Source organism: Microtus ochrogaster, chromosome 8 (genome assembly GCF_000317375.1).
Source record: "Microtus ochrogaster isolate Prairie Vole_2 chromosome 8, MicOch1.0, whole genome shotgun sequence".
In the NCBI taxonomy this organism is placed as follows: Eukaryota; Metazoa; Chordata; class Mammalia; order Rodentia; family Cricetidae; genus Microtus; species Microtus ochrogaster.
In genome coordinates, this window is record NC_022015.1 from 50,269,767 (window position 1) to 50,284,807 (window position 15,041).

At 39.0% G+C, this 15,041-nt stretch overlaps 1 protein-coding gene and 1 non-coding gene across 2 annotated transcripts in view; one reads left to right on the forward strand and one right to left on the reverse strand.

The window, feature by feature from the left end:
• The window catches only part of LOC101983531 (aldehyde dehydrogenase, cytosolic 1-like), a 37,905-nt gene that overhangs the window by 21,739 nt on the left and 1,125 nt on the right, over positions 1–15,041 (reverse strand). Inside the window, exons 2-6 of the mRNA XM_013348008.2 lie at positions 12,290–12,394; positions 5,576–5,716; positions 3,568–3,697; positions 1,573–1,634; positions 3–44 (exon numbers count right to left, since the gene is read on the reverse strand). Coding sequence (XP_013203462.1) covers positions 3–44; positions 1,573–1,634; positions 3,568–3,697; positions 5,576–5,716; positions 12,290–12,394 — 480 coding nt within the window. The remainder of the gene's footprint in view (positions 1–2; positions 45–1,572; positions 1,635–3,567; positions 3,698–5,575; positions 5,717–12,289; positions 12,395–15,041) is intronic.
• On the forward strand, positions 7,296–7,402 carry LOC113456597. The gene has a single exon (XR_003377356.1). It is a non-coding gene; the product is annotated as a U6 spliceosomal RNA (small nuclear RNA).

Here is a 15,041-nt window from a genome sequence, read left to right on the forward strand (position 1 = left end):
GCAGGGCCTATCTTCCAAGTTAACATGATCAACGGGCCATTCCACTATTAAGAAAAATTGAACAATGGACTCTTTGTATCGTTCAAAGCTACATTTGTTACTGAAGCTTGCTACCCTGATAAAAGTTGACTAATATTTTAAAAGTTGTGCATAATTATATAGTTTATTTTACTTAAGTTTACAAAAGAAACTACAAAATGAAAAAAAAGCTTAAAACAAAGTATATAGGAGAAGGGACGAGAAAAGAGCTACCAAATGTAATCAAGTCATGATATTCTGAACTCTTATTTTACAAGAAAAATGCTACTTCATAGATTCACATATAGTTAAGCATATTGTAATTTACTTGTGTTTTAAAACTATGAAAACCCCTTCCTCTTTCTTCCTGGAAGGCACTTAGGATATTTTATCCGATACAATAATTAAAAAAAATCCACATCCAGGAGATTTTGTGTGTATGTATGCTAGGGAGTGAACCTAAGGATGTATGCATATTGAATGTGTTCTCCACACCACTGAGCTAGGTTCAGTCCAGAAAAACAAAATTGTTAAAGTTTACACAAAGAGGTGTCAAATCCTCATTCTGAGGGTGAGTGTTTGAGTTCAGATCATCCCAGCAAACCCACTGGTGAGCAGTAAGAAATAAGATATGTGACATCTTCTTCTCTATTTAAGGCATTCACCACCCAGGAGTTCTGAAAACAGTCCACTCTACTTTAGATGGGTGTCTTAAGGATTAATCAAGAAATTCACGGTTATGGCATAGCATACATCTGTGTATCATGTGTGAAGTCCAGTGTTTGATCCCCAGAAAAAAACAGGACAAAGGGGAAAAGTCAAAATTTATCCTTTTCTAATAGTCCTAGCTGGTGATGTAGATGTGTTTGAGTGTTTTTTAAGCCTTTGAAATACTAAACAGTTCCATGAATACACTGGTATGTTCATTCTTATTAAAAGAGAATGACTATCATTTCAAAATCTTTGGGATACTTCATTGTGATTTAATTTAGCCTCTTAAACTATGTCAGCTGTATGTGGCCAGTGTCCTGTGTTAACTTTCAAGAAAATCTGGTTTCATCCAGAACATGATTTTTTGGAAGAAGAATATTGAGTACCCAAACCTGCGACCTAAAGTTAAATATAGGCCACATACTTTCCCAATTGTTATGGAGATTATTCCTTCCACTGAAATAAAAAAAAAATTCCAGGATTTGAACAGTCTTGCTTCAGTTACTGTACACAGTGGGAAGTCTCAAGGAGACAGCAGTGCTGGGAGCTGTGTCTCATAGAAATGTTCAAACACAAATGAGCAGTGATAAACCTTTGTTTTAGGGCTTATTTTTCAATATTAAAACATCCTCAAAGTGTAAAGCATTATATTGAGGGGTTTCTGGACAAGACAACTCGTATACAAGAAGCAAAGTTATAGGGATGGGTGATTCAGGTAGTCATGTTTATTGAATTTACTTCACACATAACCGTCACATAAGCTTCACTTGTGTGGGAATGGGCTTCAGATTAAATGGAATCACAGCTTACTTCCCCCCATCAGAGTCTTGAAGTGAGACTTACGGGGATGATTTGGCCACACACCCCAATAGGCTCACGTCTTGTATAAGTGAAAAAATCTCCATCTAAAATACAGAGCAAACACATCATCCAATAAAGTCAAATGCAGGATCCACTCAGGGCAGGGTGATGTGCAGTTGGTGGGAGAGGAAGTCCACATTGACTAGCAAAAGGGAAATAAAACATCCTGTCTCCATGGTTAATCACATAAGGAACAGAGTTCTCAAAGACCAATTTCATTCTAAAGACCGAGGTACAGGAAAATAATTGACAGGATCTGGGAAGAACCCATAGAATGTTAACTCCATTCTCTGTATACCAAGATGGTTGCCTTCTTCTTCACTCTCATACACAGAGTGGTACAGAAAGGAACTGGGAGATGAGGTCCCCTCTGGATAAAGGCAGAACCATGTGCAAAAGTTCCCAGTACTCAAATGTCCCAGGAGCTCTAACTTTTAAACAGGTAAAATATTTAAAATAGTAAAACTTCTCCAAGAAGTAAGAAGTCTTTCTCTTAGAATTATTATAGTTTTGGAGTTTCCTTTTTTTCTACCAAACATAAATGCAATCTCTTATTCGATGAATGAAATATTTGAAATGAAAAGTGGTTCTTATCTGTTTTGATTTGAATGACTCTTGTGCCTCACTATCAACACAAACCTAAATATATCTTGGAAGAGGAAACCTTAATTGAGAACATACTCTGATGAGATTGCTCTATAGGCAAGTGATTGCAACATTTTCTCAATTATTTTTGGATTTGGGATGGCCCAGCCCACTGTGAGTAATACCAAACCTTGGCAGATGATCCTAGATTGTATAAGAAATCAGGCTGAGCAAGCCATAAAAAGTAACCCTATAGTATATTGTTTTTGTCCATGGCCTCTGCTTCAGTTACTGTCTCTAGGTTTCTGCCTTGATTTTTTGCCCTTATTTCGTTACTATCTCTAGGTTTCTGCCTTGATTTTTTGCCCTTATTTCCCTCAGAAATAATATAGTGTAGAAATACAAGTGAAAGAGACCATTTTGTTCAGAAGTTCTTTAGTTCATAGTGTTTTACCACAGCAAGTACTCACCTTGATATGGTACCATTTGGAGTTTTGCTGTTGTATGTTTTGTTTTGGCTTTGACAGGAACCACTGCCAGCACACAACCTCTTTACATGTCCAGATCTACAGGTACTTTGAACAGCTTCCTCTATGTTTCCGAAGAGTAGAGTAAGAGCTACAAAATAGCCTGGTTCATAGTACCACTGTTGTCTCATTCTCTTCTTATATCTTATAAGGATATAAGAAGCTAATATATCTTATACTGTATCCAGTTTGAGTGGAAGTGCACATCAGAGGAAAAACTTGAAGTGGATTATTTGCGTTCCTGAAGTCATTGTAGATAGAGATGTGAAACTGCCTCTAACCCTTCCCAAACTGATTCTTTTCTGACATGAAATATTTGTTGTGTGTCTGATCTGCTGCTTGCATACCCCACTAAGCAATATACCACACTTCCATGCAAATATTCTTAATCCTGCTGAAGCTGAGTCTCATCTTGCTTGATGCTGTTGGAACACATTGGTATATATTGGGTTGTTGAAGTATATTGGACTAAGTATACTGGGCACAAATCAGCACAGCTTACATTTGAGACATGCAAAGACTTAGGTAATAGTATTACAGAAGAAGTACAATTGTCATTATGGGAAAGGCACTCAATAAATAATTTCTGTGGCCAGTTTTGAAAACTTGGGACCCTAAGGCGTCTCACTCAAATTAGTAGGTGAGTCTATGACAATATTCTTACCTGATTTCTGTCTATACTATCCACAATGTTTAATCTTAATAAAACTTCTAGCACCAGAACTCGGTTGAGTCAATGTGAAAAGTAAAGTAATTATTTACCTAGTTGATGACACATTTGTCAGGGAAAATTTGAAGGTATTCAGTTCTGCATGAATGGCCTCCACTTCAGCCATTATGCAGGTAGTTTCCCAAATGTACTTACCACTTGGTATTGTTTGGCCATGGATCTTGTCAGCCCAGCCTGCACAGTACTTTAATGTTTTTATGCTGATATCTAAATCCATCATGTATGCCTGGGGGAATACTTTCCCAGCATTCATTGATTCCATTGTCTGAAAAATAGGTAGTAGTATCAAAGTCTAAACATTCAATAATAAAAATTACATCAAGAATATACAGTCAATAGTTTTAGTAATTACGTACTAGGGTTTTAGAAATATAAAGTTTCTTAAATCATATGTTCCTTTGAAAGCAACTTAAGAAAGAATTAAATGACTTGTTTGTGGTCACATAACAAGATCCTGATGAGAGAGGTAGTGACATTCTGATTGCCTGATCCCACTAATCTTTCTGTTCGATTCTAAGTACCTCTGGCTAAGCATGTCTAAGATCCGGTTATATAAGTACTCAGCTGCGAAAATGATTTTTAGTCTCCACATCCTATCAGAGTTCGAACAAGCTTGCACTTGTCATCTCACCGTAGCAGCAATTTAGGGTCTGCAACCATACACAATGTCCCTATTGCCATCCTGTTCCTCTCATGTCTGCTCGTGTAATTGTTATATCCGTACCTGTGTGTTCACACAATTGCAATACCTCCATAGCAGAGAATTTAACTATTAAGCCCTTGTTTGGGAAATTTTGTCATAAGTATTTCATTAATTCCTCCTCTCAGAGCTCAATGACCACCATGGAAGGGAAGGCAGAAAAAGTATAAGAGCCAGAGAAGATGGAGGACACCAGGAGGACAAGGCCCTCTAAAACAGCTAAAACGTCTAAACGAGATACACATGATCTCAAAGATTGAAGCAGCAAGCATGGGATCTGCATGGATCTGCACCAAGTCCTCTGAAGATATAGTAAAGCTTTTAGCTTCTCATTTTATGGGATCCCCTGACTGTGAGAACAAGTGAGTCTCTCCTTCTTTATGCCTGCTCTTGGGGCTCCTTTCCTTCTGTTTGTCTGCTGTCTTCAATTTCAATATAATGGGTTGGTTGTTTTTTTTTTTTTTTTACTTTACCTGATTATATTTTATTTTGTCATGTTTGGTTGTTATCGCTTAGAAACCTGTTATTTTCTAATGAGAGACCACAAGAGGTGAATCTACATGGTCGGGGGCAAGGAACTGGGAGCAACAGAGGGAGGGGAAATAAAAACAGGATGTATTGTATGAGAAAAGAATCTATTTTAATGAAAGGAAAAATAAAAGATTATGAAGTTCCACATTTTCTTATCTTAGTAGTATCTTCTCCTCACCCTTTTATGCAGATTTAAAGGATGCTTTGGAACCATACTATCCACTGGGTGTCACCTGGCAAGATGCACAGCTTTGATATTGTCCACTATCTTAAATTAACTCAAATGTCACTTTATATCTATTCTTCTATCCCTATTGTTCTCAAGCTGACAGAGGAAGTTAAGACATTTCACTCTGTAATTAAGACAAATGAAAAGAACTAAGCTTTGGGCAATACCAATTCCTTTCAGTAGAATATTTCAGTTAGTATACATTTACTACAGAGCTATGAAATCTATTTTGGCATGTTTTGAACAATGAAAAAATTCTAAAGGAATATGTGATTTTTAATAATTGTAGAATTGTTAGTATTTTTGATAAAATTATGGCTTGAATCTTGTTGTTACTTAAGATTCCGAAGCTAATAATATTTACTCTGAATTGTAACCTGTGTAACACTTTGTTTTCAGTTGGCTTTACTAAAATTCAAAGCAGAAAAGTAAAGGAAATATACCCTCCATCCATAATCTATACTGACTTACCTAACTATTGAAATTTAAAAATATAGGCCATGAGAGCATAAAGAGATTTAATGAGTATAGCAATGTTGGGCTCTGGACTCTGAGAAGTTCTAGAGAAAAGGCAGGAGCAAGTTTGTCAGTCTGGCTCTAAACCAAACTGACCATCCAGTTGGAATGGTGAATTCTCCCAGGAGCTTCCCCACTGTCTCCCTTTGGTGTACGTTAATACTCACAGCCAGCAGTAGACGGTCTCTTTCTATTAAGTCAGCCAGCTTGTTCAGCAGCCGCCCCCTCTCTGAAGCATCCATGGTGCGCCATGTGGAGCCAATCTGAAAAGCCTGTCGTGCAGCCTTCACGGCTTTGTCCACATCTGCCTGGAAGTCACAGAACATTCATTTCAGGATGTTCAAAACTCTAGACTGGCGAGCAAAACATCACAACTTAATAAACTGTAACACAGTCCTTAGAGACTAACGCTAGTCTACATTAGACCAGGGTCCAGAACATTCCACACACACTGCATCATAATATGATACAATGACTTCTCTTGAGTAATATTTCAAGTAAGCACCATATCCTTATCAAATAGTTAAACTTTAGAAGAGAAGTACTGTCTTAAAAGCTTTTACTTCATCCCATGTAAATAGGACAAAGAGTTTATTTTATTTGAAATAATGTTCTGGTTAATTTAAACACTTTATCTCATTTGATTCAGAAAATGCTGTGGAAATTCATTTTACAGATGAAGAAATTAAAGCAAAAAACAAAAAGGCTATCTCAAGACAAATAGAGTAGCTATGAACCATGTAACCTGATCACGACTCTGCAAATGGCACTAATCTTTGATAGCCTCTCAGAACAGCGCTACCACCTGGTAGCAGTTGTGTTAATTTATGAGCTGTGCTCATCATTTCACATTCAAACCAAAGCACTGTGTGTATGGTGAGTTTTTTTCCCATTTCCCAACTGCATGCAAAGTGATCCACTCTAGCCCCTAAATAAGTGGAGGACATTCTTTTATTAATAAGATACTGCTTATAGCCTCATTAACTGAAGGCAGATGGAGTAATAGCATAAAGTCACACTTGTACTATTTGGCTTTCTTGGTTTCGCTCACGTACTTTAATCACTGCTGCATTTTTCCTTTAGCTTACTCCCTTAAGTCTCCTGAGCCATGTCCCTCCCACATTGCCATGGTCACTCCTGTCCTCTGGAGACCCCTCTTCACGCTTCTCGTCTCTTCCAGTCCACCCTGAAAGTGTCATTGATTCTTCCACTCCTACTTCATGTGCTTTTTTTGAACTTCATCAGATCAACTGCAAATAGCATGCATGTAAGGACTATCGCACAGCTTTTTGTCCACGGGACTCACCAGTATAGGGTACACTATAAATCAAGATGATCAAAAGGACAGTGGGCTTCACTTGTTGTAATGCACCTTGCAAAGGAGAATAAAGTGGGTTTCAAACCACACATCTTAAACTAGTGTGACCACAGTGCTGTGTGGATCCCTTTGCTTGGTGTTCCAGCATTCGCCTGTTTAATAAGAACTTTCTTGAGCTTCCTGGCCTCTCTGAGCAATGGAGTAAAATGACTTTGAGACACCATGTTGCCATGCATGAAAAAAAAAAATCTGTCTCCTGAAAACTGTTGCAAGTAAATTTATTCTTCTGGTTTTGTAATTTGGGTCATGGCTCTCCTTTTCTCAAACCTGATGTTTAATCTTGCAGGACCAGAAATAGACTAAAGACACTGAGTTTTTATTTTAAAAAATGGATTCTGAGTTCTCCCTTTTAATTTTGAGGCATTCACATATCCATCCACCATATAGCTTTCTATCGGTTGGCCAACAACAGGACAGTGAGGTACAGAGTTTGTTCTGAAACATTCATTAGATGGGAGGAACCTAGACCTGAACACCATCATCATGCTATTATATTAAACACAGGCCTCATGCTAGCTTCAGCAGCACATATATTAAAATTAGCATGATACAGAGAAGATTTGCATGACCCCTGCACAAGGATGACAGGTAAATTTGTGAAGTATTCCATATTTTTAGAAAGCCAAGAGAAAGCAAACCATCAGGTGAAGAAAACTGTTTGAGACCAGATAATGGAACCAGAAGCAGTAAAGAAAACAAAAATTGAGGGAATTCTGGGAATGGAAAATCTAGGCAAACACAGGCCTCCCTTAGTATGCTAGAGGAATTGTTCCCCAAGTCATCGAAAGATAATCTAAATTCATGAGTGCTAAACTTAGTATTTACATATTTATTACCCCTAGACACCCTTTTAATAACCATACTTCTGATACTGAATACAAACGCTTAGTGAGGTAATAGACAAACTGTACTGTTTCGAGAATAGTGGCCACATTTTTCTGCGCACTCAGTGTGCACACAACTGTGACATCTATGTCAGCAGCTACACATTTCAGGTCCCAGGGTTGAATGAACCAAACTGGAATCTGAGGGTGCAGATGGTCCACTCTGTTCTAAACTGGACTTGTTTGAAGTTCACTTATTTTATCTTGAAACTCACAAGTGTCTCACATTTGCTATGTGGCACACATGTCAAATGTGCAGAAGACGGGGTTAACTGTGGTCGTAAAAGACAAGCCAACATGAAAACGATCCCAGCATCCTAGTCCATCCCAGTACAGCCTTTCAGCTTCTCTAGCTTCTATCACAAAGGCCTTTTCTGTTCGAACCTGTGAACAGCCTCCCATTCACTCTCTCCACTTTCCACTTTCTCTTTAATGCTACTAGGTTAATTGCCATGTAATTTATCTTATCATAATCTTGTGCGTGTTTGCAACTGCTGGCTTCACCCATAATCCCAAGAGCAAAGAGCAAAGCTCTCTCGTTTTTCACGGTCCAATATTTTCTGGAAAGACTTCCTGTTCACATGTATCCTACTCTAGCTGAGACAGTTCGTCCCACCTTTGCTCCTGAAATTCTTTCTGCATAGAGAAGGTCCTATGAGCAAGCCCACTTACTTCCAAAGTCTAACACGTTCTTTAAGACCTGTTTTAATATAACAACTTACCTCAATAGTCAGCAGACACCTTGCTCAATGGCAGATCACAATAAAGACCAACTAAGCTACAAGAAGTAAGGCAAGTTCTTTATCACCCCAGTTACTACTATACTTAAATATCGTGGACCCTGCTTTAGTGATAAGGAAGGAAATGTTACCTTATTCTAGTGACCTTTCTTTATGCTACTGAAACACAACAGACTAGAACCAATATTTTGTTCTACATCTGACCCCCACATTCAATTTTCTCAGCAAAGATTTTCAATAGCACTGCTTTGTGAAATAGTCACTGCTGTTAAGTCACTCCACATTGTAGACAACAGTGGTTTTTCAGGGCCTGTGGGTTACCCTGTGAGAGTACATTTTATGAGAAGCTTTTGTCTCCATTTTGAGGGAGAAGGATGGCTACAGCCTCTAGGTGGACCAAGGAACTCCAACATATACCACTGGCCTAGCACAGTCTGAGGAGTAACATAATCCTAAGGATAGAAAGCAAGCCGTCTTGTACATATACTAGGGAGAATTGAAGTGTGTAGCCAAGTAGGCATATTATAATCAAATCAAGGTAATAACAGAAAGAACTTAATAGGCACCCAGAAAAGGGTGGAACTCCCTTGCCTGGATCACAAAAATTGATGGACGGCTAAGACTGCAAAGCATGGCCTCTGAACAGCCACGGTCTAATACCCAATGTGGGTGTATCAGGTACGAAGGTCACATTGACTCAGCTGGGCCCCTGCTATTGTCCAGCCTGCTGGGCAGCCAGCCCATATACATGCTCACCTGTATGAACTGCTCTTTTCTGTTCTAGACCCAGTCTGACCTTTGATCTTACAGTTGAGCTTTGCAGCTTCTCTATTCCCCCTGACTCCAGCCACTCCCCAGCAGCTCTGCCCAGGCATGGATTCCTCATGGTCACAGGTTCTTTCGAAACCACTTCTGAAGCCTCTGAACTCTGCTGCAGACTCTTTAACTTACATTCACTTAGTAATCCATATATGCATATACAGTGGTCCAAATACGTTTACTATGTGATGTGTGGTATGAGAATTAATGTTAGTAATTAACCCTGGAATAAAGAATTCACATTCTCCTCAAGCAGACTACTAAGGTGGGTGACTTTTATACCAAATTGCTCTCATTTGAATGGCTAAATCTTGTGAATTTATTGATATTCAATACACATAGACATTATGAAAAGACACAAACATATTCATCTGTGCTTGGATATGACACATAACCCTTGTATGGTTTATTCTTGTTGATCTTTATACAAAAAAAATACTGTAAATAATTCTTTTCCATTATGTGATGAACATTGTTCATAAGCCAAAATTATAGGTCCCATGAATTTTTTTGATAGCATTTTTTGTAGTATTTTTTAACTTCAAGGTTCTTTTATTGTAGATTTTTATTCAGGGGCTGGCATTTCCAAGATACTTTTGAATTAAACAGAAAACAGTGACCAGGTTAACTGTGATTTACTATCATCAAGCCTTGTGACCTGGGGAAATAAAATACTACAGTTTGAAGTCAGAGCCAATGAAGAGAAAAAAAAAAATGTATTTACTCTGGCTCCTGCCCCACCCTCTTGATACCATGAAAGGCTTGATTTGGCCTGTTGGCAGCCCCATTGCACTTGTGGATGGAATCTCCAGAACCTTTAGCCTGTGACCTAATGAATAAGCCTAGCATATCAGACTTGACTGTGAACTTGTCCAGGTTAGCACCGTCCTCTAAGCAATGCTAGTCACTCTTCATCAGAGCTCTCACAAATTGTTTGAGCATCAACGATTCTCAAAGGACAATTTGGTTATTGATTCCAAAACAGGATAGAGATATAGGAAGGTGGCTGTGAAGCCAGCTCTTGCTCATCACTAACAATTTCCTTATGGCAGTGCTTCTCGACCTTCCCGGTGCTGTGACCTTGTAATACAGTTCCTCATTTGTCGTGACTCCCACCATAAATGTATTTTTGTTGCTACTTCAACACTGTCACTTTACTGTTGTTATGAATTGTAATATAATATCTGTGTTTTCCGATAGTCTTACATGACCTCTATGACATGGTTGTTCTACTCCCACCACTCCACAGGTGGGGAACGACTGTCTTAGGGGATTCATTTGTTCAGCCAACCAGATTAGCACAGTGACTTGGCCTGTAGTTTATCTGGGGATGAATTAGTCTCCTTGCTCTTTCTATGAGACAGGAAGTTGTCACTAAGCACAGAACAGATCAGTGCTCACTGGCAAGGCTGCTGGGATGGTCACCAGTTTTCCCATCTGTGCCTTAGGAAGAAAGTAAGCCTCACTGACTCCCCTAGCAAAGTTCTCAGCCTGCCTGACAAAGACTCTAGTGAACCCAGGTAGAGAGTTGTTTTCCTGATGGAACAAACCCCAGCATCAGAGCAAAATGTCCCATAGAAGCGAAATGTTCAAGGCCTCAATGTTAACTCATCAATAATATGACTTTTTGTTACCATATATCTACAGACTCATAGTCTACTTTTTTAATGTGATTTTACCGTCAAGGAGAAGGCATAATTAGCTGAAAGATGTTGTATAATATTGGTTAAAGATGTGCTATAATTGTTTGTGCCATGTAATATGTGTTTAATTACACAAAGATGTGCTGCATTCTTCTATGTTGCATTTGATTAACTCTGTGAAGCTGTGTTTCTTTGCCTGTCTAAAACGCCTGATTGGTCTAATAAAGAGCTGAATGGTCCATAGCAGAGCAGGAGAAAGGATAGGCAGGACTTGCAGTCAGAGACAATGAGTAGGAGGAAATCTCTGGAGAAAGATCAAGGAATTAGAAAAGGAAGAGAGGAAGATGCAAGGGGCCAGCCATCCAGCTACACAGCAAGCTAAGGAGTAAGAAGTTAAGAAAGGCCTATGGGATAAAGATAAAAGCTCAGAGGCAAAACAGAGCTGGGATAATTTAAGTTAAGGAAAGCTGGCTAGAAACAAGCCAAGTTAAGATCAGAAAGAATAAGTCTCTGTATATTTATTTGGGAACTGGGCAAAGAACTAAAAAGCCAAGAGCCAAAGAGATATCAAAAAATTATTTAAAAAACTACATAACCTTAAATATGTTATTATATTAAAACTGCATGCCCCTAGGCAAAATATCGGGATCTTAAGGGTGGGGAGGGAGGGGGTAAGGGGAGATGGGGAGAAAAAAAGTGAGAAGGGAGGATGGGAGAACTTGGGGAAAAAGAAGGATTGGGATAAAGGAAGGTTGGATAGGGGAGTATGGAAGCACATATCTTAATTAAGGGAGCCATGTTAGGGTTGGGAAGAGACTTGGACCTAGAGGGGCTTCCAGGTGCCCAAGGCGAGGTCCCCAGTTAGTTCCTGGGGCAACTGAGGATAGGGAACCTGAAATGATCCTATCCTATAGCCATACTGATGAATATTTTGCATATCACCATAGAACCTTCATCTGGCGATGGATGGAGATAGAGACAGAGACCCACACTAAAACTGCATGCCCCATACTAAATTCTAACCCTTAAGAAAAGAGACACATTATTTAAAAATTAATACTTCATTATGCTACAGTAGCCTCAGAACATCAACATTTTGAACCCCACCTCTCTATTCTAGATTTCCAGGTAACATTAGAAATGCTAACATCAGATCTATAGCCTGTGGGTTTTTTTTAATTTATTGTTTCTTGGTCTCTTGATATTTTATTAATTTCTTGTGTTATTATGGATATTTATTCTCTACCACATCTATACAAGGCAATTTCTTATGCCAAGGACAACAGAACATTTACTCGACTGCATGAGCAGCCATGTTTTCATGCCTTTCACTGAATTTGCAGTGGGCTAGAGCTCAGAACAGTGAGAAACAAAGACTTTTGGTGTGAATTGGCTCTGTGGATGTTGGAAAACTCACCTTGTCCCCTTCTTCCACATGGCAGATGACCTCCTCAGTTGCAGGGTTAATAACAGGAAATTTCTTGCCACTCACTGAGTCATGCCATTCATTGTTGATGAAGATCTGTGGGGATGCAGCAAAGGGAGACAAAAAGCATTTAAATATGCACTACGGTGAAGGGTTTCATAAATTAGCTAAGTGTTGCCCCAATATTATGGGGCTTTCCCTGTCTAAAATATGCTCACATGTGTATCATTTAACACCTAAATAACATAGAGGTAGACAACTGGGAATTTGGTTGTGTTACTAGGACATAGTAACTGGGAGAGGCACCCTTAGATCCTGGAAAAGGGTGGGAATTTCAGTGTTTGTGCCCTTAACTCAGGTTTTATAAAGAAACTGTTTTTCTGTGCATTTGAATCCATTCCTTCCTCTGTGTAAAAGAAATCTTAGCCTTGTAATAGGGCCATTGTGAGAAAGCTAACAGAAGCCTTGTGGCTTATTCCATGGGCACAAAAATACTATTAACTAACGCCATGTTTTTGAGCATGGGAAGTATTGTTCCTTGATAAGTTAAATTCTTTAAAGACATGAGTATTTTTATTTACACATATGTGCTTGCCTGTGAGAGTGTCAGTGGAGCACATGCACGCAGGGGCAGGAGGACAGAGAACCTTGGCTGCCTTGGAACTGGAAAGTGGTTAAGGTGTGTGAAACGAGAAAGGAGAAATAACACCTCAAATCCCAGGAAACAAAATCCTTCACCCCTGAAATCCTTCGAGAACCCTCTGAACTTCTCTCTGATCAGGTCTCTGTCAGAAAGGACAGACTGTGTAAGATAGACTGACAGAAAATTAGGAGAAAACGAGAGGAGAATGATACGGTGGGAAACAGATCTGGGAAAAGTCAGGTAAAATATTCTAGAAGTTAAAAATTATTCAGAAAAATTACACCGTCTAATGTAGACTATTCCCCCATGAGCCAGCCCTGGCCTCAAGTGCTTCTTTACCAATCAAATGCTCTGGCTGTTATACCCCCTCAGTAAATGAGGCTCCTCCTCATCCTTTATCAATGGTAAGAAGGCAGAGGCCGGTAGAGGTGACTGAGTTTGACCAGTGGCCCTGTACCTTTCAAATGAGCTCTTCATGCTAAAGCTCTGTAGCAGGAATGGAGGCACATGTAGCATCTTCTCATCATTCCTAAGGTGTTACGGACAGAAAGCTGATGGGTGCACTTGGATTTATAGAATTATAAAGGCTTCCAATACAAAAGGGTCTGTATTTTTTTTTTCAGGAAAAAAAGGAAATATAGTTCTCAAACACTGAACTTCATTTTACCTACTCCAGTCAAAGAGGAACTGGACTAGGGGATGAGACCCAAATAGGCGATGATACAACTATGGCTTGTTTTGTGTGCAGAAAACAAAAAACACTCTGAAAGTTAAGATTATGCGACTCTCTGACTATACCCGCATTTCTTTTTCTTATTGTTATTAATCTGCTTGTTTGTTCCTTTCCTTGTGCACTAAACATTGTTCGAGTAGGAAAAAAATCTCCTAGTCAAGAGAATAGAATCTCAGACATAGTTGGTTCAATCACTTTGAACAGGGGACAATTCCTAGGAAGCTGGGATCCCCTTAAGCCAGACTAAAAGGATAAGGAAAAAAGTTAGTTCTTTAATGAAATACTGTACTTTTTCTTCCCAGAAAACCCACTCCTAATGCATAAGTTCCAGTAAAGGAACACGCAGAGGTATAGAGAAAACTCCCCCATTGAAATTTAATTGCATACATAGCTGGTGTCTTCCCAAGTGGGACAATGCATATCAAATAATATAATGCTTAGTAAGTAGACCAGACTTACATAGAAAATCAAATTCACTGAATGGTGTTGTTTGTGATAAAGGAGAGAAGTATGTGAACATCAAATAAACGTGTTCTGGATTCTAAATACTTATTCTCTCCATTCTCCCTCGGATGTTTCTATGTAATGTTTCCAGCAAAGAAGAAGTTTCAGTCTGGAAACGTCTATCTGTGTTCCTTGTCCTGCCTGCATTTGTACATGATACTTTAAGGAATAGCTTATTTTTCTAGTACTTTCACCTCATTTTTAATTAGTAAGTGCTAAATAAAACAACCCAGAGGAAAGACAGCTCACTTTAAAACTTCCTTGAGATGCACACACACACACACACACACACACACACACACACACACACACACAAATACAGTCTTAGAAAAATTCATAAATGACAAATAAAGAAAAGGGGGAGGGGCTTGCTGATGACATAAATACCTTTTCGTTTGAAATCATGCAAACCAAACTCTTTTTAGTGATTAAACCGTAACTATATAAACAGTGTAGACAGTCCCCATATTCTTGGAATACCTGATTTACAGATTGTGACAGGTATTTCTTCCAAGTGAGAGGAGGGTCAGAGTCTATCTATAGAGTGCACACACTTTGACACCTGTGAGCTGTTGGAGAGTGTGCACACATCCTAGTTCGTATATTCTCCTTTGTAAAAACCTAAATTGAAAGCATATTCTGTCCAAAAAAGCCTGGTGAAATCATGCCTCAGACATGTCTAGCTGCTCATGGACCATGGCCTAGGTCCACTCCTCTCTACAGACCAGAGCCTAAGCAAAGAGCCCTTAAACCAGGCAGCTCCCTCACTTCAGGTGCTTGGGAAAATGCAAAAGACTTCAGGGATTCAAAACCAACTACATTTGCTCACAAGGAAAACAAAATAGATGAGAGAAGAGATCCGG